The 24,048-nt window shown below is 48.4% G+C and overlaps 1 protein-coding gene across 1 annotated transcript in view; it reads right to left on the minus strand.

Moving 5' to 3' along the window:
• Window positions 1-3,242: 3,242 nt before the first annotated feature.
• PLXNA1 (plexin A1) overlaps window positions 3,243-24,048 on the minus strand; it is a 265,521-nt gene continuing 244,715 nt past the window's right edge. Inside the window, exons 27-33 of the mRNA XM_019504928.1 lie at window positions 23,620-23,723; window positions 22,809-22,905; window positions 21,808-21,998; window positions 19,871-20,040; window positions 16,213-16,425; window positions 13,410-13,560; window positions 3,243-7,008 (exon numbers count right to left, since the gene is read on the minus strand). Of these exons, the coding sequence (XP_019360473.1) occupies window positions 6,913-7,008; window positions 13,410-13,560; window positions 16,213-16,425; window positions 19,871-20,040; window positions 21,808-21,998; window positions 22,809-22,905; window positions 23,620-23,723 (1,022 nt within the window). The 3' untranslated portion in view covers window positions 3,243-6,912. The remainder of the gene's footprint in view (window positions 7,009-13,409; window positions 13,561-16,212; window positions 16,426-19,870; window positions 20,041-21,807; window positions 21,999-22,808; window positions 22,906-23,619; window positions 23,724-24,048) is intronic.

Here is a 24,048-nt window from a genome sequence, read left to right on the forward strand (position 1 = left end):
AGACCACTGCCCCAAGGAGCTGGATGAATGGGGGGGCCACGGAGAGGCATTTGGTGTAAGGGGCACTTCTGAAGGATGGTTGCTTTTAAAATCTAATGCCAAATGAAAATGGAAGCGCAAGAATGTTGTCCTGAACCAGAGGAGACTGGAGAAGGACCCGACCTGTTGGCCTGTGCGGTCACTCCCATTCCTGGTCAGTGCAGGATTGTTTCCTATGGTCCAACTCCCTAACAGCAGCAGCAAGTACAGCAAGACCTGACCAAAGAGTGGGAGCTCGAGCACAGGGGCAGCTATCATCTACATTGTCTGGCCTGTCCCCTCATGAAGTTAAGGGCCCAAGCTTCAGCTCTGGGAGAAGGCTTCTGGGCACCTGGGGTTGGAGTAGGCTTTTCCTGGCCTCCTTTCATTTTCAGCAGGATGAGAACAAAGATCCATTCACCGAGTCAGTAGATCTCTGCCTCACTGCCGCTGTCCCCCAGACCCTGCATTGACTGTGGCTCAGTTTTGAAGGCCAGAAGGAAGGGTTGAGGAGCCAGGCAGAAGCCTGAGCATAATGAAGCACCTTTGGCGTTAGACACGAACGGTCAAGAGTAGCACCAGAAAACTCAGGAGTCAACGGAGAGTATTCAAACAAGTACCCAGTCACAGAGACGCCGTTCAGCACGCCCAGCAGCTGGGAACAGCAGTAAGCAGACTGTAAAGGACCGGCTGACAGCCATGGGCTGGGGGGGCTCTGGCGGAAGAAAATGACAAGAATCTGCAAGCTGTTGCCAGAAATGCCACAGGAGAAGAGTGAGGAGGGGAAGAAGGAAGAGACTTCTCTGTGCTGGGCACTGCACCTGTTTCTGGGCCTGGCATGATACTCAATGAGGAATCCCGGACATGACCCACAGTGCTGGGGCTGAGAGGGTGACACCTGCTCAGGCAGTGACAGAAAGCAGACAAGGCATTTATGAGAGTCCAACCATCAATAGATATGTCACGCTGTGCAGTGGCATGAATGCACCCCTTTGGATTGGACTGCCCCATGGAAGCCTCTGGGGACTTTTTGAAGTCCCTAAAGCAGGTAAAAATCCCCTCTCCCTTCCTGCTCAGAGGCACACCCCTCCTCTCATCTTTCCCCTCTCTCCAGCCTGCTGCTTTCCCTGCCGGGGGGGTTGGGAAGCACCAGAGCCCTTCCTGCCCATGGAGGGGCTGGGCTCAGCTGCGGAAGGGACGGCAGTGGGGATATGGGGGGCTCCCCTTCCCCTGCCTGCTCCTAGGGGACTAGGAAGGATGGGGGGAACAACTCTCCCACCCCACTGTGGCCTGTGACCCCTCCCCAGCTGGGCCCAGCCTCCAAACAGTGAAGAAAGCAGCAGCGGCAGGCAAGGGAGTTGCGGGGGCACAAGGGAGAGGTGTATGCCTCTGTAAAGTCCCCAAAACAGGTAAAAATACCCAGTTCCTTCCCTTTCCTGCTCAAAGTCCCTGGGGCTCCCATGGCACGGTCTACCTGCTCTGGTGGGGGTGGAGGCTGGGAGCAGGGGGTGCAACCACCCTGCACTGCAGGTTGCTGCTTCTGCACCCCTATTTGGGAAATCCTGGATCCACCCCATCTCCATGTTAAACATCAGATTGTTTCCTCCCTACTAAGTCAATCCCACACTGAAGAGCCAGCTGGTCAGCTGGTTATTCTTCCTGCCCAATTTATTGGTGTCACTAATTCAGCTCATGCATAACGGCATGGGGAAGATGGCCAACTCAGACAGACCTACAGGAAAGGAGAAAGGCTCCTACCTGCACTATTTTGTGCTTAGGAGAAACAGGAGCATGGCAAAATACATGGGTAGGTTAACACACTGCTATGCAACAAGAACACAGCAAGCTTCTCACTCAGCTTCCCCTCCCTCTATCCCAGCTCTTTTCCAGAGTCCCTCCTTTTCCAAGAGAGGCCTGGACGGCACCTAGGTTTTACTGCTGTCCCACCTCCTCTGCCCCCTCTCTATAGCAGCTGAAGCAAAATCCAAGCCCAGGGCACCTCCTGCGTAGGGTGAATTTGAAGCTGGCTCAAAGCATGGACACTTGCACGCTTTCTGCCCCACCAAAGAACACGAGCAACACGTGAAAGTGCCCTCACAAAGCTTTGGGGCCTGGTTTGCCATGATACAAGTGCAGATTTGCACAGGGAAATGCACACGTCTGGGAACCTAGCCTGAGCACACAAGTGAGCAGCAGCTTTTCCAACTAGCCCCTTGCACATACCAGAAGTGTGAGTATACACACTATGGATCCAGTATGCCCTCCTTCACCCTTGTAAAACAGCCCCTCCCTCTGGGAACTGGAGAGAGGGTATGAACAGGCATTTTTTTCCTGGGGGAGCATTTCTGCCATTGCACCCCAGCACGCTTCAGGGTTAAGGAACTGCCTTTGGACATGTATGGAGGCCTTGGTCTTCTGAGAGCAGCACCTGGGGTCCAAAATCTCCTCCTGAAGAACACAGCAGAGGCTGACACAAGATTGGAGCCTGTGGAAACCCACAAAGTGAACCCTTCTGCTTCCTGAACATCCTTCAAGGGCGGCCAGTGCAACACCAGTTGTTTTTAGACATTCCTTCTACAACCGGCTACTGATCTGAGTCACTGTCAGGGAAAAGGATGATAAAGCAACCTCTCCGCAAGAAGTGCCCCTTCCATCAGATGGATCATACTGACCGTGTGCCAGAGCAATGGGTAGAAACCCCTAGTGAGGCTGGCTGAACTGTCTTTGAACGTGCCTACAATCCAGGCTCAACCAAAAAGGATGGAGAAAAGGAAAAAATTTAGCCCAACGTGGCCCCTGAATCTCTTTTCAAAACATCCTAGATGTTAAATATCAGGTCCTCAGTGCCATGGCAGTCAGCACAGAGTCACTGTTTCCAACTCGCTGAGGATCTGGCTTTCAATTATCTGAAGTACCCCCCAGGGGAACATTGCACGGCCCATGATACAGCTCCACCGGCAGATTTCTTCCCTCTGTTATAGCTAAAGAGGATCCCCAGAGAGCAAGCGAGAGAGCAGTAACCACTGTTTTGGGGCCTGCAGACACATAGCTGTCCTTTAAGGCTCTTTGAGTACCATTTTGTAAGAAGTAAACCACTGAAGTCAAATCTATTGTTTTCTGACAAGAAAGTGACAAATTAATTCCAAAATTAAAAAACAAAAACCAAACAAACTGGGTCTAAACAAACCTCTAGTATTCAACACTTGCAGGGTTTCTTTTTTTTCTTTTTTTTTTTTTGCTCGTTTTTTGTTTCTTAAAAAGATCAACTCAGACTAAAATCTAGCACAGTCATGCAACAGCTCACGGGTCCCACAACTCTGGAGACAGCTCAGGATTTGTAGGTTTGGGAGTTTGTTTTTTTTTATTACTACTATTTTGTTGCTTTTGTTTTTTCTCCTTAAATCATCAGCTGCTTCTCCTCTTTAATTAAAAAAAAAAAGAAAAAACAGAATTACAACATAATTAGAGATGTGCAGGCTTCAAAAGATTGTTCTGCTTGATGAGAAATGCTTGGAAATTTTTTCCAGACCATTTGGTATTTTCCACTGGCTGTGTAAATCCATGTCATATTTATATTGGTTTGATTCTCCTTCAGTTAACTATACAGCACCCCACTGGGGCACAACAATTAGATTGTAACCACATATATATATATACACACTTTTCTTTAATTAAAATCTTCATTATTCCCCCACCCCCCACACTCATGATCTAAGGGAACAGATAGAAACTGGGCTGATATTTTGTCTCTTTTTGCAGTAGCCCATCTCTGGCGTAGTTTGGCTCCATTCTCAGCCCAGGCTGCAAAAACAGATTCTTGGTACGGAAAAGAAAAACCATTTCATAGTTTGCGGAAGGTTGCGGTCACCTGCTCCGAACCTGGACCGCGCCTCGGTGCGTACATTTCTTGATACAGAGGCTTGGACGTTTCAAGTGGAGGCTTCCAGGAGACAGAGGCCTGGGTTTGCTGTGAAATGAGAGAAGGCAGAGATCTCCCAGAAAGACAGAATGGAAGGGGAAGGGAGGGAGGGACACGGTGCAGGAGAGGAAGGAGGAATGAGAAAGGAGGAGAAAGATAAGTTCTGGGAATTGAGTCATCCCTGGCTGGGTCTGGCTCCACAGGGTGCCTGGGGGAGTCTACCTTGGAAGATTTTGCCTCCGCACCTCGTTCTCAGCTGACTAGCTACCAAAGGCTGGGGGATATTTGCAGATGCTGGCTAAGACACACTCCTTTCTCATTAAGGGTGCTGAGAATCAGCCCCATTGAGCACCTGAGCTATTTCCAGCTGTGCTGCAGTGATTCCCGTGAGGCAGAGAACAAGTAGGGGTGGAGTATATACTGCGTACATACAAAGGAGATAGGAGCTGCGTAAACCACCAACATACAGAGCAAGATTATTCAGAAGCATCATAGAAGCCACTGCAGAAACTCTGCAGTCCCTCCTACCTCTTCGTTTCACACCGCCTCCTGATCCTTTACTGGAAGGTCCTTCTATAATACCCATCACCAGAGCCTCTGAGCACTCGGCTGGAAAAACTCCCACCGCCTCCGGGTAAGCAGTGAACACAGATATAACAATCATCCTCCACCCAACCACACCCCTTCCTAACCATCTGTTCCTAGGCTTAGGGGAAGGGATTAGAGAGAGAGGCACGCCAGTCTGCCCCCCATTTAGTTAAATTGATACGTGGGGAAGTACATCTACCTGCTTAGTCTACAGAAGCCTCTAGGGCCTTTTGTGCCAACAGATCCCAAGCAGCTGGGATCAGAAATGGCCTGAATTCAGGGAAACCAGGTCAGGACCTCTAAGGAGATGCCCTCCCTGTTTGCCCCGAATTTGGTTTTCATGCTCACCGCTCGTGACAGGATCTCCTCCTCTACCCCAGGGAGCTGCTCTGGAGCTCCCGCAGCTAGAAAGTACAGCATTATGTGGCACTGCAGGCCTTTTAAAGACTTTTGCAAGGAAATAATGATCTAAACTTTCCCCTTGGGGATCTGAGCCCTTCCCTTAAGTCAGCACAAAAAAGATGACGGGGAGTGGGGGGAAGAAAAGGCTTTTACCACTCAGTCAAAATTCCAGGCTTCTCCACCCCCCTTTCCATTCCTGGGATCTGTTTGACCTAACCTGAAACAAATCCGTTGATGTTGCTCCTGTCAAAACTGCTTCTAATTGGACTATGAGGCTGCAGCAGGTTAAGGCTTCGTTATCGGCAGAGCAGCAGGATGACAGCTCCTCGCGCCTCAGATCTTGCTCCTTGTTAAAGAGCAAGTGTATTTGACTAATGCCTCTCACCGCTCTGAAAGGGGGAGCTGGCAGGATGGTGCTGGGGGAGCTCTCGGAGCGTAGAGGCTGCAGCGTGAGTCAGAAGCTTTACCATAGCTTCATGAAAGCTGCTTTAGAGGAAGGTGGGATCGGCAGGCTCTGTTGAGATATTCAGCACCCCAGGAACATGAGAGGGATGTAAGGAGTGAACCGTCTCAAAGGAGGAAAACATGGCTGAGATGAACAAAACCCTTCCTGACTCTCCCTTCGCTCTGGCTCTGGAAGACCTTTGCTCCCTGTCCACCTGAGCAGACCATGACCTCTATCTTCCAAAGCATTAACCTCCTTGACCTGGGGCCGGAGCACTGGAGAGGCACAGATAAGAGGTGCATTGTCAACGGCTGCTGGCCCCGTAGGTCTGCTGAGAGCTCCCTTTGGGGTGGAGAATGCAAATGGGACCCTCTTCTTTCACAGGGAAAGATGGAGTACAAGCTCCCAATGCAGAAACAGCTCAGCTGGACAGAGCTCTTGGGATAAATAATTGGCTTCTTCCCTCCCCACACAGAAACAGCAATGTGAAGAAAGGAAACGAGGAGGACACCGATACCATGCTGCTCCTCCCTCTGAAACAGCAAAGTCCCTGGGGAAACAGGCCGGGGTGCCCCTCCCTTCTGGTCTTTCTCATCTTGGATGGTTACCTCAGACACCATTTAAGCAGCATTTAAATTAGAGCATCTATCCAGCTAACAAAACGGTCAATTTTTTTTTTGTTTGGTTTTTTTGTTTCTTTTTTTTTCCTTGCACTAAACAACATTCAAATAAAACATGGCACAGGACAAAATCTTATGAAATATCAAAGCTCACGGGACTGCTCCCACTTCCTGGTCTCCCGTTCTCCACCCCGAACCTCCCTGCATCGGCCCTTGGATTTCTTTTTTTCCAAAAGCTTTTTTTTTTTGTTGTTGTTTTGTTAGTTTGTTGCAAAATGTAGAACCTTTCTGCCCCAGACCTTCCCCAGTCCCAGCCTCCCCACCCCCCCTTTTTGTTATACTTTCTTTTTTTAAATTAAAAATGTTGTCTATCTTGTGTAAATTGTGCAAATATAGCAGTTAACACTAATGGCGGAAGGCCAGAGAGAGAAAGAGAGAGAGAGAGAGAGAAAGAGAGGAGAGGGAAGGGACTGGGTAAAGAGCGGGGGTGGTGGAAGGGAAGCAAGTCAAGTACAGTAAAAACCGAAGCCCACCCACCCTCCTGCCACCCAAAACAAGAACATAAAAACATTGTCCTAGAAGTTAGCGTGGCTGCCCCGAGCCTCCAGCCTTTCGGTCTGGAACGTGCTCACGGGAGGAGCAGCTCCGCTGGGGGGGCGCCACCGCACTGCGTGGGTCTCGGCTCCATCGCACTGCTCCCTACATTGCTCCTTTAGAAAGGTCTCTGAGTCGTTCGGGTTGGATTGTGGTTGGTACGGTGGTAGGTGGCCTGGTTGGTTTATGGTAAGTGTCTCGAGACGCGGCAGGCTCCGCGTGTCCGTTTGGCGCTGGACCCAAAGTACTCTGCTGCTGCTGCCGCTGGCTGGCCCTCTCCTGTGGTCTGCACTGCTCGGGAAGTCGTCAGGGCTGCCTCAGCCTTTTCAGCTGCTTAGGGCCATTGTGTCAATTGCCTGCTCCAGCTTACTCCTCAGCCGTTGCCTCCGTGCCTGTTCGTCCTTCTCTAAAGCAGCTAAAATCTATCCAAGGAGACAAGAGAGGAGGAAGAATAAGGAAGGGAGGAAAGACTCTGCTTCATCTCATGCTACTGTTACTTGCAACCTGTTTCCTAGTGACACCCGAAAAGAGAGAATAGTGAAGGGGCAAAGACCCAACAAGGCCACTGTGTCAAAGGGGAAGGAGCTGGCAGTCCCCTGTGAAACAACTCAGGTTGGTTCCCAAGCACTGACAAAATGGAGCAAGTTCAAAGAACAGCAACAGCGCAGCAAAGGAGGAATAGCTCAACAGGAGGATACGGAAAAAGCTAACGAGAGGCCTGTGCAAACACAAAGGGAAGGGCATGATACCAGTTAAAAAAAACCATGGTAAACATCTGATGTGGATGGAGAGAAATTATTTTGCATGGGTGTACAATGAGGGGGAAATAGAGGGGGAAAAATGCAAAAAAACTTAAGTTTCAAACAGGAAGAATGTTCTAAGGGCTGGATTTATCTGCCTGCAATGAAACCTTGGAGGAGAGTTGCTGGCAGCCCCTGTCGAGGGAGCAATTTCAGCCCAGACTATACTAGAAATTTCTGAGGGCTTTACTTCTGAGGAGCCAGTTATGGATACCCCAAGGAAGTCTGAGAGCAGGTAAACAAGGATTCTTGAAAACCAGGCCCCTATATGCCACCTCAAATAGGACACCCAAAGCTGCAGGCTGCTTCTGAAAAATCTTGCTTTCTACACGCATCTATTCAAGTCAGATGGTTTTTGACGGGTACTGCTATGTTATTAATAAAGAACAGTACAAGCACACATAAAATAGGTTTAACACTGCTGAGTTGGTTTCTTGATTAGAAGGCATGGCAGCTAACAGAGACATCACTGAACAGCCTCTCCAGGGCCTCGTTTTATTTTGCTTCTCAACATTAACAGATCAAGAGAATATCTGCCTCCATGTTGCTGCCACAGTAAAGATTCCCCAGCTAGGGAACAAGGTCCAAAGTGTTTGAGGCCAGACTACAATACTGTGTGAACCTAGAGTAACTACAAACATGGACGTGGCTGTGGAGTTACAGAGGTGACTGAGACCACGAACTGGCCCTAGTACTCGTCTTAACTGCGACTGCTCAGAGTGGAGTTAAACTGGCTCGCTAATGGATGCGGTGAACTGGTCTGAGTAAAATAAGAACTAACTGAGACCTTCAGCCAAATCCCAGAGAGAACCAGCACCAAGCTATTATTATTAACTGACTGGCAGCAGGCCACCGGTCATTTGCCACGTTAATTTATGAATCAGAGTTCAGAAAACCAATCCAGCCCAGCTCTGTCAATTCCAGGAATAAAGACCCTTGTTAACAAACAGGAAAGCATATGGTGCCCATCTTGGCCTGCTGTGGCATTGCAGCATATCCTCACAGAGCTCAGGATATAGGTAAAATATATCAACTAGGACCTGAGCTGGGAGCAGTTCAAACTTGGAGGAAGTGGATATCACTGCTGACAAGCTAATCTGGGGGAAGAAACGGCCGCTGGGGACCTGCCAGCATAGGTGATGTCTCTTCCCCAGTGCTCTGCACACACCCTCTGTTATGGTGGAAGGGAAACAGGAAACCAGGGAACCAGCCTAGAAATAATGGGTGACATTTGCCCCATCACTACCCAGGATCCAGGCAGGGGAAGAAACAGGGCTACCCCAAGATGGGCGCTGGGTCTGGTTGTGTAGCCAGCCTGGCAGGAAGTAGAAAGTACAGGAAGACCTTTTGAGAGAGGCCGCACTCTAATGCAGCGCTGGTGAACTAACCGGCTCTGGGTGTGCGGCGAGTGACAGTGGTGCTTCTCCATCCCTGCAACTGAGGCTCGGCGGTTGTCAGGCCTCCTGGCTATCGAGAGTGCATCTCGAACAGAGTTTCTGCCAGTGACAACTACTGGGGGGGGGGGCCGGGGGAAGGGGAAGGCTTAGCAGATTGGAGATGAAGAACTCGGTTCTGCAGGAGCGCTGCGCGGGCAGGCGTTCAGGCACGAAGCCTTGGCACCACCTGCCTCCATCAAGGGGAGGCCTCGTTGCTATGCAGGAGGCGCACTCGCAATATTGGAAACATCAGACGATGACATTTCTCCATTGAAATCTCATTTCTCTAAACAAGCTTGTGCTTCAGTGACAGGCCGGAGGATGGGAGGGACATGCTTCCCTGGCATTTACATGACCTGGGCCATTAATAAAGGCATGGGGAGGTGGGCGCTTGAGGCTGGACAATGGAGGGCAAGAGTCAGGGTCAGGAGGGAGTGGGTAATGAAGCCTACCAGAGAAGCAATCACATTGCTGCCCACCCCCAGCAGGCGAAAGGGCAGAGGCCCGTTTAGCAAGTGTTATGCCAGCAGAGACAGAGCAGCTGATTTAAAAAACAAACCTGACAGAAATCCCATCTCCGTGGGTGAGTTTGTCGGAAGAGCAAATTTTTTTACAATTAAATACCAAGGCGTCCGTCAAAGGGGACTCGATTAACCATTTCACTGGTTGCATAATTGGAAACAAAGTGCCGTATAATTAATAGACTGACTAGGAGGCAGGCAAAGTCCATCGCAAGCCCTACAGGTAATTCCTTAATAGGGAAATCAGCTCCCTTTGATTAAGAGCTGCTGCAGCTCCCTGCAGGTTTCTAGCATGGAGTGCACAGGATGTGCTGTGAAGCAGATGCTGTGCTAAGGCTCAGTAACCCCTGGACACCGGAGACATGGGTCTCAGCACGTCTTCTTGACTCAAGGTAGGTAACACCAGCCAGTCTGGCCCAGCTGGTCTGCACTTCCGCAGTGCATCCAACCAAGAACTCAATCCCGCAAAATGTCAAGCATCCAACTTCACACTGAGGGTGTTTCGTGCCCATCAGGTTCAGATCCTGGCTGAGATGCTGTAGCAAAGGGAGAAAAACTCCTCCCAGACATTTCCTCACATCCTGTGGGGATGAAGTTGCAACAGTTACTTAGGCCATTAAAGACTCCTCTAGCCTTTTTCCAAATCCATCCAGCCTGTGCCTTCGCTGCAACTTCATGATCCAGGGATGTCTTCTCTGCTCCTTCTCCTGGTTCTAAATGTGATGCCCATTAATTTTGCTTTGTGACTTCACTCCCTGCCTTCACTGTGGTTTGGTGGGGTTTTATTGTGCATCCTGGGATTTTGTTGAGGTCCTGGTCACTGCAGAGGGTGTCCTACCTACTGAACAGCTGCACCAGGGCTGGAAAGGTATTTTTACACTGTGGGCATTTGGTCAGGAGATGGCAGGAAAGATCAGCCAAACCCCAGATTTATTCATCAGATCAGCTCAGATCCTGTGGCTGGATATTTTACTGGTTAGCTTAATGGTCACTAACAGCAACATTTGTACTTCTGTTCAAGGACAGGGGAAAACAAATGTCAGGCTTCAAGGTGTCAAACTCATCATCTATTGGAGGTCAAAAAGCAACTATCCTTGTGTGCTGCATGTTATAATCATCTGGAGAGATTAAAAGACTTCTATTTACTTTTCCCTGACTGGCAGCTATAGTCTACAGCTGGAGACAAAGCACAGGGCTGGGTGGACTCAGGTCTTATACAGTATATTTAAAGATCTCAATGGACACTTCCCCGTCAGTAACCAGACTTGCCTCTAGAGGACACCAAAGCACTTTGTACCTAACCAAAAAAAAATTTATCTGGCAGTCAAAAACCATGCATCTTAAAGGCATCTGATGCAGAACTGAACAGGATGAGTCTGAGAATTGGAATCTGTCTAGTTACCCAACTCACCACTGCCTCTCCTGATAAGACAGCTGTATATTACTGAAATCTGAGGGTGCTGAAAGATTTACAACCTGCCTCGTATTTATTTGATTATCTTTATCTTATTGTCTTTATGGAAACAACACAGCAAAAGAAAATCCATGCAGAGTATAAAGAGAGGTACATGCCTGTCACCTGCTGTAAGGAGCCAGGACCAGTGATTACGAAGATGCAAGTACCCAAATGAAAATTAATTATGATTTTCATTCAAAGCCAATGACAGCATATTATTGCGCTGAACAACAGGAAAAATTATTCTCTCCCATTTCGCATCAAAGAGGGTGCAATCGGGCTGCATGTAATTGTGCTTAATGAATGAAAACAAACAAAGGGAACAGCTGCGATTTATTAATCCCATTACGAATAATAAAAGAAGTTCCTGAGAGCTGTGAACACACTAGTGATGCTTAGAGAGTGGGCTACGGAGGAACATTCAACAGATGCCAGACCACAGTTAACTGGCAAGGACAGAATGGCAACTCACCCTCCGTCTCCAAAGAACAGCTTATTAATATCACACTTCCCCCACTCCTGACTCCCCCACAGTTGTCCGTGTGCGTATGATTTTTAATTTAAGACTGAGGTGTCTTTTAAGTGCTGATGAAAGGGAGCCTCTGACAGCTTAAGCTCCCTGCACAGCTTTGCCAATGCATTTCAGTCTGGGTGTATAAGACCCATCGTGCCAACCCAGACCACGAAAGCACTGGCAATAAGCAACAGCCAGGTTTGGAGTCCTATGTAGCCACAAAGTCACCGAAAACAAAGGTCATCTGAGGCAAGCTGGAGCGCCTCCTCCACGTGTCCACTTCTTACTTACAGAAGTCTTGTCCCCCCAGCTCCTCCCTCCCCATTTGCAGTGAAAAGCCCTGACCAATAAGCAGTTACACGAAGGCACCCAAAATCCATCTGAACCCACCTGAGCCTGTGCCACAAAATTCAAGGAATCACCACACTCTCCTGCTGACATGGGCCCGACCCACTAATCCAGACTCCCCTCTGTGCCTATCAGTTGGCCAGTTCTAGTAGGTTTAGTGTCAGGCCAGCAAGAGCTATTTGCTGGCTATCCCCAACAGCTGGAATAAGAGACAACAGGGGAAGCTGTACAACTTTTGCAAACCCTGTGCCTCATGCCCTGATTTCTCCGTCTCCATGCTTTGACTTCTGTCTCCAGCGGCAGGGGGATGAAGGAGTTTGGTGATGTGAGCACTTTTCTATTAAGAACTACACTAAGTTCCTGTCACATTCATTTCAGGAAGGTCACCCAACAGCTCACAGGAAGGGACAACCACTTGGTAGCTAGTAATGAAAGTCAAATCCAGACAGCCCACAGAAAAAGGCTGTGTATCCCTCTCCCTTGAGCTAGCTATTCCTTTCCATTTGTCTCTTCCTGCAATGTGGCTGCAGGGTGATGGGCTTCATGCTCTCCCCCCTGGCTGGCTCCCTTGGGGAGGAGAAAAGCCCCTCTGTCACACAGGAGATAATGCACCATTCTGGGGCAAAGGCATTTTATGGGCTAAACAAATGACAATCCAAAGTTTGCACTCAGCGTTATGGGGACAATAAAATCTATATTATTGTGTGTTACACACATACACACACATATATATACATACATACATACACACACACACACACACACACACACACACATACATTGTAGTCATATATTTTATTACTTTAACAAAAGGATTGCAAAGAGTGTGTTTGATGAGTGGTTTATGAAGTTAATTTGTACCAATTACATTGGTTGGGTTTTTAACCCTCTTTATCAACGTCCAGAGTGGGCACCACTTTCACCAAATATCCTATGGGATCACAAGCAAGATCCCATGTGTGTAAACTCATTGGTACTGCTCTGTTATGGAATAATTTAAAGCAAAAAGGGAAGGAAGCAGTTGAGGTGAGGCACACTGGGATGATAATTTCAACCTTGTATCCTTGGAGAATTGATTTTAAATCCTGACTTTCTCAACTGGGAAAGGAATTTAGCACTTCCCTGTATTGCTCGCTAGAAGAAATAGGGACACAGACCAAGATCTCTGTCGCAATGTTTGGAAGAAAAGAACCAAGACTAAACCAGCTGGAGGTACTGCTGCAGGTCAGGGCTATTCACACAGCCGACTGCCGTGTCCATTATGAGAAAAGGAAGGAGTGGTGCTGATCAGTTCTGAGGGCAACTAATTGGAATAACAAGGCCAGGAGTGAAGAGCAAAGCTGTTGTATGAAACTAGGCCTCTCACCATGTACTGTGCTAATCACCCCTTGGCACTTAGCTTCCGTTTTATGAGCAACCCATTCACCCAGTCTCCACAAGAAATGCAGTCTATGGGATATACAGCTGGTCAGCACCCTGGCTGCTAACTTAACTCCAATGCACCCAAGAATGAGACACTCACCGGGCAATGTCCTCTCAAATGGTTTTCACCCCATGGGGTACTATTTGGTTAACACAGGATAGGTAACTTAATTCCAGGCCAGCCTTCACCTTAGGATCCTGAAATGTCCCTAGCATGAGATGAATCCAGTTTTCTCCTCTCCATTTCAAACCAAGGGGCACGTGAGTGTGGGGAAAGTGCTTGCACACTGTGGTTAAGAGCCACGCCAGCCCTCCTGGGGACTTACCTCATCCTTGTACTTGGTGATGTACGAGTAGATCTCGTGCAGCGCACTCATGCTGTTGAACTGGCTCAGGTGTAACCGTGACTGCTCTGCCAGGTATGCACTCATGTCCTGGTCACTGATTGCTGGCATTTTAGCAATATCTGCATAATATCTACAAAGGGAACAGGAGAAACACAACAGCATGTCTCAGACAGGGTGTGGGTAGAGGGGAAAGGGGCAGCCTTCTACATAATTCCTTCTGCAAACACCCTATGGACAGTCTGAAGAATGAATATAAGACACCTCTTGTCTTGCCACGATGGTATAGATGCACCTGGCTCCTAGAACGCTGCCAGTAGATCTGAAAGCACATTGCAAAAGAGCTCAGTATCATTCTCCCCATACTTCCCTATGCAGGAAGTATCATCCATTTTACAGAGGGATCTCTCCAAGGTCCCCCAACAGTCCAGGGGCACAGCAGGGAACTGAACCTAAGCCTTCTGAGAAGCAATCCAGTGCTCTGTCCAGCAGGACTCAGGCACTTGAAATGATTTTCCACTTGCCACCCTCAAGCCATCCATTTTTTCCTGCCATGCCTCCAATGACCCTCAAACCTCCTACTTTGCCCCTTGACCCCATATCCCAGAATCCTTTATGATTTTCCATCAAATAATCCCACAAATTGCTGCAACAGGTTGTTGTTTTTGCGCCGTATAAAGCCAAAGGTGGTATTTTGCGATCACCTGTGAACATTTCACATCCAATTCTTTAGTTTATACAGCTATGCTGACCACCACATGGATCACATCTTCCCCAGAGAGGTTGTGGAATCCAGATCTCTGGAAGTTTTTAAGTGCTGGTATACAAACATTTGTCTGGAAGGCTGTAGACAAGAATTACCCTACAGGTTGAGCTAGACGACCTCTTGAAATTTCTTTTGGCTCCTTTTCCCTTCTGATTCTTGATTCTTCACGGATCTTTTATTGGAACTGCCAGTTGCAGTCAACCACATTCTCTTCATTCAAATCCTTCTTTCTACAAAGGTTTGCAATGATAAATCTACCCAAGAAACTTCAATTACGCCATAAAGCCATACAGAAGATGAGAAGTGTGAAATACAGCCACTTAGCCCATATGGGAATATTGCACTCAGCAGAAAATAGACTTCTTCTGCTATTCTATCCTCTATTGGTTCTTGCACTGCACTCATCACCATGGTATCTGAACACCTTACAGGAGTGCAGCAAGTGATGGGAGGAACATCTGTCATCTGCTCACTCTTTCATGGTCTCCTTAGACAGAGGAGTGATTTTGAATCCTTTTAACTCTTTCCCCCTACCCCTAATACAAATGTCACTATAGGCTCGTGTTGGAAAAAGCAAGGTCAAAGCCACTAACCTGGCACTTGGAATGAAGATGAGGAGATTGTGGTGGCCCTTAGTGCCTGAGATCTCTCACGTCACAACTTCAAAACTAGTACAACCTGAGAAAACCCTGCCTCCTGTACCAGTGAGCTTCACCTTTACTGTAGAAAAGTCCATTGTGCCAGAAGAGTGAAAGTGCTGAACATGGTCTTCCTCTCTCCCCTACCCACTGTGTTGCACTGACATTTTCCTTATGTTTTGAATCTAACTGAAGCTGTAAGACCCTTAGGACAGCTAACACATCTCTTTAGTCACTGGCACAGCACCATACTCGCTTATGCTGCCATATGAATAAAAGCAAGCTAAAAAACCATTGCAAGAACCTTATTTGAGTGGCAACATCAAGCACTCAAATCTCAGGAAATGCCAGAGTTACAGTTACCCACATAAGCAACCTCCCAGTAGAATGAATTGGGCAGGGATCCTGGGGAAAAAAGTTAGGTGAACAGATAATACAGAATGTATTGTAAAGCAGAAGCACAGAAAGGCTAAAGTAAGGCTGCAACAGCAACTGCCATTTCTCAACTTTGCAACCTTAATAACCTTACTTAAAACACACCTTAGTAACCTTACGTCATTTCCTTAGCTTTCTTTTAAAATGAGGAAGGTTTGAACCCTGAACTTTCTGTGCTGCAGAACAGAACTACATCACAAGATTTGCTATGTTAACTAGCAGCAAAGGAAAGCTGTTATTCCACTGGGAGGAGCCTGCCCTGTTTTTTTCTCCTGACCCCAGTTTAGTCTAGCTCTGGTAACCGTATGAGCTCTTCCTGAGCAGGTCCATGTTCAGTGATCAGTTTAGCAGACTCCTAAACTGAGGAGTGCAAAGGAGACAAGGGAAACAGCAATGTTCAATAATTCATCTCTCCACAAAACCAGAATGGGTACTCGTGAGACAAAGAAAAGGCACTTCTCTAGCCCTGGGGCTTTCTCCTTCCTGAATTTCAAAGGCCTGACGCAAACTGTCAGAACATCTCTGACAAAGAACCACAAGCATATTTTTAAATGGGAAAGCTACATGACCTAACTATCCGGCCCATTCCCAGGTCTCCAACACATAAATTACGGACCGCTGCCTCCTATACTCAACCAAAACAAGCTCCAGAAATGAACCACTCAAGGGATCTTTTAGAGCAGCTGGAAAGTGCTCCACTTCTTTCGGGCTTGCCACTTCCTAGAAAGGGCTGGCCAACATCAGAGCGGCTGGGGACCACATGCTGCAGGGACTCCCCAGGACCCCCACCACATCACCCATTAAGGACCATCTGTAGAAAAATCATTACATTTACCAAGCTCTCTAAGCATGGACAATATGAACTGGAGAGTCCATAAGCCTCAGTTATGCATATACCAAATACAACATGTACAACACAGAGATGGCCAGGTCCAAGGGCACTTACCTTTCTACCCAGCTCTTATAGTTGGGGATGTCCTTGGCGTACAGTAGTTTGTTGGAGGGAGAATCTTTCCCTAGCTTGTGCTCAGAAGTTGAGCAGGAGTCCATGAATGTCTGAGCCACCACTGATAGGCAGGCATCAGTAATACTGTTCTTGTGAATGTCAAACACAAACTGGGGGTTCTTAATCACATTCACCCAAAATCGCAGAGGTAGACTGGGAAAAGAAAGAAAGAAAGGGAGTCAGTACAGAAAACCAGGCCTTAGGGAATAGCTAGTAGACAGGGCTCTGATCTCTGCTGATACAGAATCCTGGGAAGCTAGAGTTTGGCATATTCCTCTCCCCAAGTCCTACAAGAATATAAACAGGTTGGAGAAAATATCCATTCAGCTACAGACCCAATGGCAGTCTGGGATCCTGGGGAACTGTCCCCTAAGGTCCAACCTACTCAGGGATATTTCTATCCAGTGGGTACAGAATAGGACAGATAGCAGGAAGGAATTTCTCAGCCACATCAACACTTTTAAAGGAGGGTGATGAGAGATTCTGGATACTTTGAGGGCCTACATCTACCTGCTGTGAAACGAGGGTCCAAGACTCCTAAAGACCCCACTAGCACTACAGCCCATCTCTGCCTGACCAGCACTAGTGTTCGTTAGGAACAAGCTCTGCTTCCCTGCAGCTCTGACGCTGAGCCGATCTTGTAGCTTTGGTCAAAGACATTTTGCCTCAGTGTGGTTACTGGGTATAATATAATTGCATACCCCGTGGTCTGTCACACAAGGAGGCTACAGACACAACCAGGTGTCTTTAACAGGAGCACATGGAGCTGAAGATGGAGCCCAGCCAAAACCTGGCATCATGGGGACTCAGCTTGAATACAGAGCTTGTCAGGATGTCTCTGCAAAAGGGATCTGAACCCAAGTCTGCCACACTGCAGGTGAGCTCCTAACCATGGTCTGCATAAAAAGCCATTCTCTCTGTCTCTGGACCAAGGAATATTTAATTTCTACAAAGAAGGGCAGCACCAAGAGGAGACAAAGAAGAAACCAGATCAGGCAGAGCAGAGACTAGACCCAGGGGACCGTTCTGATACCCAGGCTTTGGACTATTTGGGGAACACATGTTCTTTCTCTACCTCCCCCTCACATTTTCAAGGCAATTTTTGGAAAATCTCAGCTTGATCACAATAGGGCACAGGGAAGTGTCTGAAATGTTAATGAGATGAGAACGCTGATTCCCCACCTTGCTATATTTCAGTCCTCCAACAGAAACGACACAGGAAGACCAGAGAAACCAGAGCCAACAACATGAAGCACTGCTGGCTCCCAGACACCTGGAGAGTCTCTGTGTGTGCAAACTCACTCTGCCTCAGGGGCATTTCCTCTGCTGAACTGTTGCAGCTGCCTGAGACAAGACTGCTGACCGGGGACAACCTACAACTCTCAGGTAACAAGGGTCTCCCATTCATGGCAAGTTCATCAGGGAGGGGATTTTTAATGCATTACCACAGAGGCCACCATCCCCTCTGAAGGAGCAGGGGGTCTGAAGGAATTTGTATGGGACTGGGACCTGGGTCTGACTTTAATCAGCAATGGTTCAGAGCAACACTCAGATTCCCCCTTCCTTTCTCTTCAGCCTTATGTCACAAGCGAGCTCTCCTCATTTCAAGTCCTTTGACTGTGTTTCCCCTTTCCTTCTCCCACGTATTCTCACCACCCCAAATCACTTCTGATCAGAAGACAGAAGTGTTGACAACCCCGTGATCCCAAACTGGGGATGTCCTTTTATCCCTGTTAGTTGGGACCGGCCACCTTGTCCTCAGATGCTTCAATAGCCTCCACCTCTCAAATAGCTCAATCATTTACTCCCATCTGAGAGACAGTGCTCTGTTCCCATGGACTGTCTTATCCGCATGCCTTCTGTCTCAGGCCAAACTGGACATAACATTTTCCACCTCAGCAGATGCTCCTCATGGCAGTCTACAAAATTCACAGGCGGGTTCATGTGAAGTGGGGCTTGTTGAGCGGATTCAGATATTTATGATAGGAGGAAGTTTAAGATTGCCTCCGATATCAGACAACAAAGCTATTGCTCCTGGGGGCTCAGAGCTAGAGGAAGATGCTGGCTATGTACTGCACACTAAGTGTTTGCTCAGAGCACATGTGCACATCACTCTCCCTTTCATTCAGGTTCCTACACCAACCTCATCATGGCAGTCTCTGCACAACCAGCTCTCATTTATAAGCTGCTCAAAGATCAACCCCTGGGACAAATCCCCTGGGAATGACTGCGTCTCAGATGCCAAACGCTTGGTTCCACAGGACTCTCCTAATGAGGGTGCTGGGTGCATGTGCATATTTCAATTGTGAAGGGAACAGCCTCAAGAAATTAGCTCCACACATCGAAGTAGTGCCCTGAGATAAGTGTGAGCATTAGTATTCAGAAGCCTGTGTGCCCAGCCCCTGCGGAACCAGGCTTTTTTCTTCCCCCTTCGCTCCTTCCTTTAATATAGCGAGCAGAGTTATAAATCAGTTCCAAGCGTTTCTGCGCTCTCACATCTCCATTTAAAAATGTTTCTTTTCCTGCCCTGCTAATTGCCGACAGTTACTGAACTATACAAAAGCAATTTGGCTGCCATTTAACAAATGCCAGACACAGGAATGTACGTACCCATCGCCAGTAACAGCAAGATCAGAGAGATGAAATCAGCAAGGCAGCGGAAAAGAAGGACGTGGAGGGGGGCTGGAGTTATGAAGCCCGTATGCAGCTAAGTGTGAGTCCCATCATTGTGCTTACTGGGAGCTCACAAACAGCTCCCCTCCTTCCCGCCCTTTCCTGGAAGTAATTAGCAAACCTAATGGGTTGGCTCTGAAGGCTAGTCTATGCAGGATGCACATATGACATTACTCTTTGTTACACCGTGCCTGGCAAGGTAAAAGGCTGAACAGAATATGATCAAACACTACTAGGAAAGCCCATTTCAGGATACAGTTGGAGGTCTGCAAAGCTACCTAAGGGACTCAGGAACCACGATCCATTTATCCCCAGGTGAGCTGGGAACATCAAAGCCTCAGGCCTCTTCACAAAGCCCAGGTATAAGGTGTACATGAAGGAGCACCTAGTCCAGTGGAGGCCAACCTTTTTGGCAGGCATGCCATAAATTAACCCCACAGCCAAGTGCTCCTTCAATCCTATTCCCTTGCTGGATCTGCTACTCTGCTTTCTGCTTCCCGCCCTGTGCTCCCTGCCTGATCTGCTGCTCTGCTTTCTGCCCTACCTGCCATTGTGCTGTTTGTCCCTCCCCAGTTTGTATACCACACACAGAGGCTGCCTGTCACTTGTGGCATGCGTGCTGCAGGATGGCCACCCCCAATCTAGTCCTTTAGCATATGTTTATAGGAATGGTTCAGCTGGGGCTATTTCTGTTACAGTGCAGAATAAGTCAGCTTTACCCACCCCAGGGAATGCTGAAGTACAGGTAGATTTATGTGCCTGGAGTTTCTGCTTGACTCAGGTCCCTTTTGGTAATAATCTGCCTTGGGTGATACTGGCCCATTCCAAGTTCCCATCAGATGTTTGGAAACATTCATTAGCAGAGACAGCACAACCTGGAACAAGGGCCTCCTCCCGCTCTTCCCCTGGCTCTGGCCCAAATTACCAGTTACTCTTCCAGGTGTGTCTGACATCATAGTCATTGATCTGATGTTTATCAGCCTGTTCATCCAGAAAATCGAACATGTATTTGATGGCAAGGGGCAGGGCGCTCCCACGATGGGCTGTGCTAAAGATGGTCTCAAACAGGTCGTCCACAAACTTCTGTAAGGTGCCCTGCAGATGAGAAAAGAAGAATGGCTGCTCAGTATGGCTCAGTAAGTCATGGGTGGGGATGGAGAGGACCAACAGGGCTGGCTGGTCATTCTGGACATGGATCTCTCCCTCACGTTGCCAGCACTGACCATTATCTGAACTTGGGGCAGAAGTGAGCTACCCATCAGGTCCATGTAAACAGACAAGCCCTCAGATGTTTATACTGGACAACGTGATGAAAATTAAATATCAAGTGCCTGTTTCTCAGACTCCATGTGATCTGGTCTCATAACTCAACTCCACCCAAATATTGTGCTGTCTTACAAGATGGCTTCTTGTCACCTACACATCCCAGTCACTATGACATGGAAATAATGAGGGTAACCCATTCATAGTATTAAAGATGTCTTGTTACGGTAGTACATTGCTTGGTTTATTCATGGCTTCCAGAAAGAAATATGGCCATGTGTATAACACCTGGTGAGCACAATCCAGTTGGGAAACTCATGTGAGAGGAAACACAGAATAAATTGAAGTGAACTAATCAAATGGAAAACCCTGCATGGCCTGAAAGCCAACCCATGGCATTATCTACCTAAGTATTTAAGTGTTTTCCATTGCTCTACATAAGCACTGCTGAACTTATCTTCAAACCCCCACTAAGATGGGGAAAGCATTATCCTCATTTTACAGACAGAACCGCACAAAGTTTCAGTGTACCCTAATCTTCCAAGCCCCCGTTCAAGGCATCTACCACAAGAGCAGCATTTCCACTCCAGGCAAATCTCTCATATTGAAGGCCTGCTTGGTAGTCTGGAAGGTTTTAAGTATGCCTGGGCAAGGGGAACTTGCCACATGTGCCAGATCTATTATTTCTTCTCTGAACACCCCAAAACAAGCCAGAACCATGACAGACAAATCAGCAAGACATAGTCCCTGCCCCAAAGCAGAGATGTCTAAAGTCTTCTTTACTGTAAAATGTACTGACTAGATCTTTGGTAGAATGCACCTGGCCTATTACCCAATGCATTAGAAATGGCAGGCTAGCACATGCCCGCTGTGGTTCTGAACCACCCTGGTTTGCCCTGACATTTCACCGAGTTCAGTGGAGTGTGACTGGAAACAGAACCATAGTGCAAGCCACCGGCAGTGAAAGCATTTCAATCTGTACCAGATTACTACAGCGGTTGGTGTGGTTTGGTGCAAACAAAGAAGAAGAACAACTTACATCATGTGCATTTCAGCTTTGTCAATTAGAAGCATAGTAGGGGTGGGGGTGGAGGCTGGTTCCCTAGCCTCAAAACACAATAATAGGGTTTTGACTGCTTCTCATACTGGCCAAGAATGCAAACCCAAGGCCTGGTGTGGCATTAGTAGAATTAAAAGCTGTTTCAATTCTTGGCCTCTTGAAGGCTCAGATCAAGCATTTCTGTCTTAAGCCTCTGCTTTTATTAGGCTCCCTCCCCTGCCCCTCTTCTGCTGACACAGAGATCTAGTACATAATGGCATCTATCACTATGAAGAGACAGAAGGAAAGATAGAACAAGTCACACCACAGAGCTTTGTGCCAGCAGTGACAGGGGGTGGAGTCCTCTGGCATCAGCTAGAACCAGGTGTTATGTGTGAAGCCAGCAGGGCAGGGATGCCAAGAACAGAGGCTTACGGCAGAAATACTGAAAGGGAAGTCAAAAAATTGGTGAGGAATTCCAGGAATGGTCCCCACTCAGCACTTCATCTCCCACCCACCTCCTCTTTGCAAGCAGACAGCCTCACTCCTGTATGCCCTACCTTGGTGGCCAACAAGCGGGTCAGGTAGATCTCAGAGACCATCTTGCTGCCCCGGTCACCCTCCCGCTGGTCCATGTGGTCGTGGTTTTTCACTAGATGCCAGAGCTTGGTGCCACTCTCCAGGTCAGGTGTGATCATGGGGGTCCGTGAGCGCAGACTGTCTGGGCTGCTGGCTGTCCGAAGCATGCTCTCTGTGGGAAAACCAGGCACAATGGGAACACCTCTTCCCCTCCTTTGCTGCTTCCCATCTCTACCTGCTTCTGCCTCTGACATTGCTTAACACAGACGTGTGTCATGGCCATAGAATGTGTGCCAGGCTCTGGTTCCAGCCGCAAAACCTTCATGGACTGGGCGACTCGATGCTTAGGGACATGCTGAGCGGACCTTTGGCAATTAGGCTGATTTCAGGCCAGATTCACACCACAGGAGGTATTGCCATGTGATACCAGGTCAGTGTCCCAAGGAAAACAAGGTAGGCATGTCAGGATGACACCTCTCATGCAACATCTTGTTTTAGTCTCGGTAGATAAAAATTTCCCTTCCACACCAATGTGGACACACGTTGCACTGTGGTGTCCTGCACTGCTCCTGCTCATTGGGTGCACAGACCATCTCATTTGACAGGACCACCAGCCACCACCTCTCACGCACATTAAATTCACCTTCACAAACCCTTCTCAGCTTTGCTGCTCCTGACCCTATTTTAGTAAGGTGCACATGTGCTCTAAGCAAGTACTTAGCATGTAATACACACCCAGCATCCTACACTGGTGAAAGACAAAGGCGTGTACACACAGGAGCCTTTGCTCACTCTCGATGGAACCCAGGATGAGTGAGAGGGCACCAAAGAGCTGGGGAGGTTGGTGGCTTTGTTTCAAAAAGCTGAGTGTGTGTGATCTGCCCCCTTGTCTTTTCTGGAACCCACTGTCTCCAGGTCCCTGGCCTGACAAGAGTTGACATCACTGCGGGCTCCAGAAAGTGGGGTTTCCCCACATGCTCACCGTATCTGCTGAGTGACTTGGTGAAGGTGGAAGAGTTGGAGATGTTGTATGCTGAGTTCTGCTTGGGCACCAGCGCCACTGAGGAGCCATCTGTCACCTAGAGGCAGAGAGCAGTGGGAAATGACTGAGACATGCGGGGTGCCCCACTCCTGCAGAAGCTCCCTACCATGGCCACAAGAAACCAAATGCCTTCAGGGCCCAAAACTGCCACAGGAACCTACTCCCCTTTTCCCCTTCCCTCCCCTCACCAGCACCAGCTACAAACTAAACTGCCATCCTCATCACCTAACCAGGTGCCCCTGATAGCAAGAGCTCTGGTCTAAACTGAGTAAACAGGACTCCTACAAGCTGCCTCGCAATCCAGATCACTTAGCAGGTTCCCATTCCTGGCTGCACTGATGGCTGGGAAAGGAGAGGCCTGCCCCAGGGCCCCTGATGCCTTGAAATAACCTTTCATCCAGGCAGCACTCAATAGGAGATGCTCCCAGCTCCAATGAGCACTGTTTCCTCCTGAGCCCAAGGGCTTGCTGGGCAGGGAGGTAAGGAACTTCCCCTCCATTCTGGAAGGCTTATGAGTATTGCTTGCCACCTGCAGATGGAAACACTGGAAGCTAAAACCCAGTCTCTATACACTATGTGGCCCCCTGGCCCAGTCTCCCTTCAGAACTAAAATGTGGGACATGGGCCCACAGCTGAGCCCAGAGTTCATAGCATGCCAGTGAAGAGCACTAAATCTCCAGGCACCTGAACTCTGACTGCTGGTAACTGCCTACTGCTCTGCTCCACTTCCTCATCTGCTGGGCAGCCTTACCTGGTAGTGGGCAAGGGTGTTCAGCCTTTTCCAGTCATTGTCTATCTTTGTGGTCACATCTTCATCCTGCAGTATGATACGGGCCATCCTGCCCTGTCGCCACTCTGCCCCAGTGCAAGAGAAGGGCATAACGTCAGCAGAAGCCAGGTCACAAAACAAATCAAAGACTAGGACAGGCAGAGGGGAGAGGCAAAGCCTCCCAAATTTCATCACAACCAGCTAGGGAGTCCACTCTGCTACAGAGTACCAATGCACTGTGTAGAACTAGGTAAAAGCCACTTCTAGGCACCCAAGTGGCTAGCTGTTGGGTGTGGCATGACTGACCTAACTTTATTCCCTCAACCTCCCCTGTTCCCCAGCCTCTTGTTTGGAAATAAGAATTTCAAAACCATCATTGCTGGTCTCCCCAGCTGTGTTCTCCACCCAGGC

The sequence above is a fragment of the Gavialis gangeticus genome, unplaced genomic scaffold, assembly GCF_001723915.1.
Source record: "Gavialis gangeticus isolate Ggan-Ray unplaced genomic scaffold, GavGan_comp1, whole genome shotgun sequence".
Taxonomy (NCBI): domain Eukaryota; kingdom Metazoa; phylum Chordata; order Crocodylia; family Gavialidae; genus Gavialis; species Gavialis gangeticus.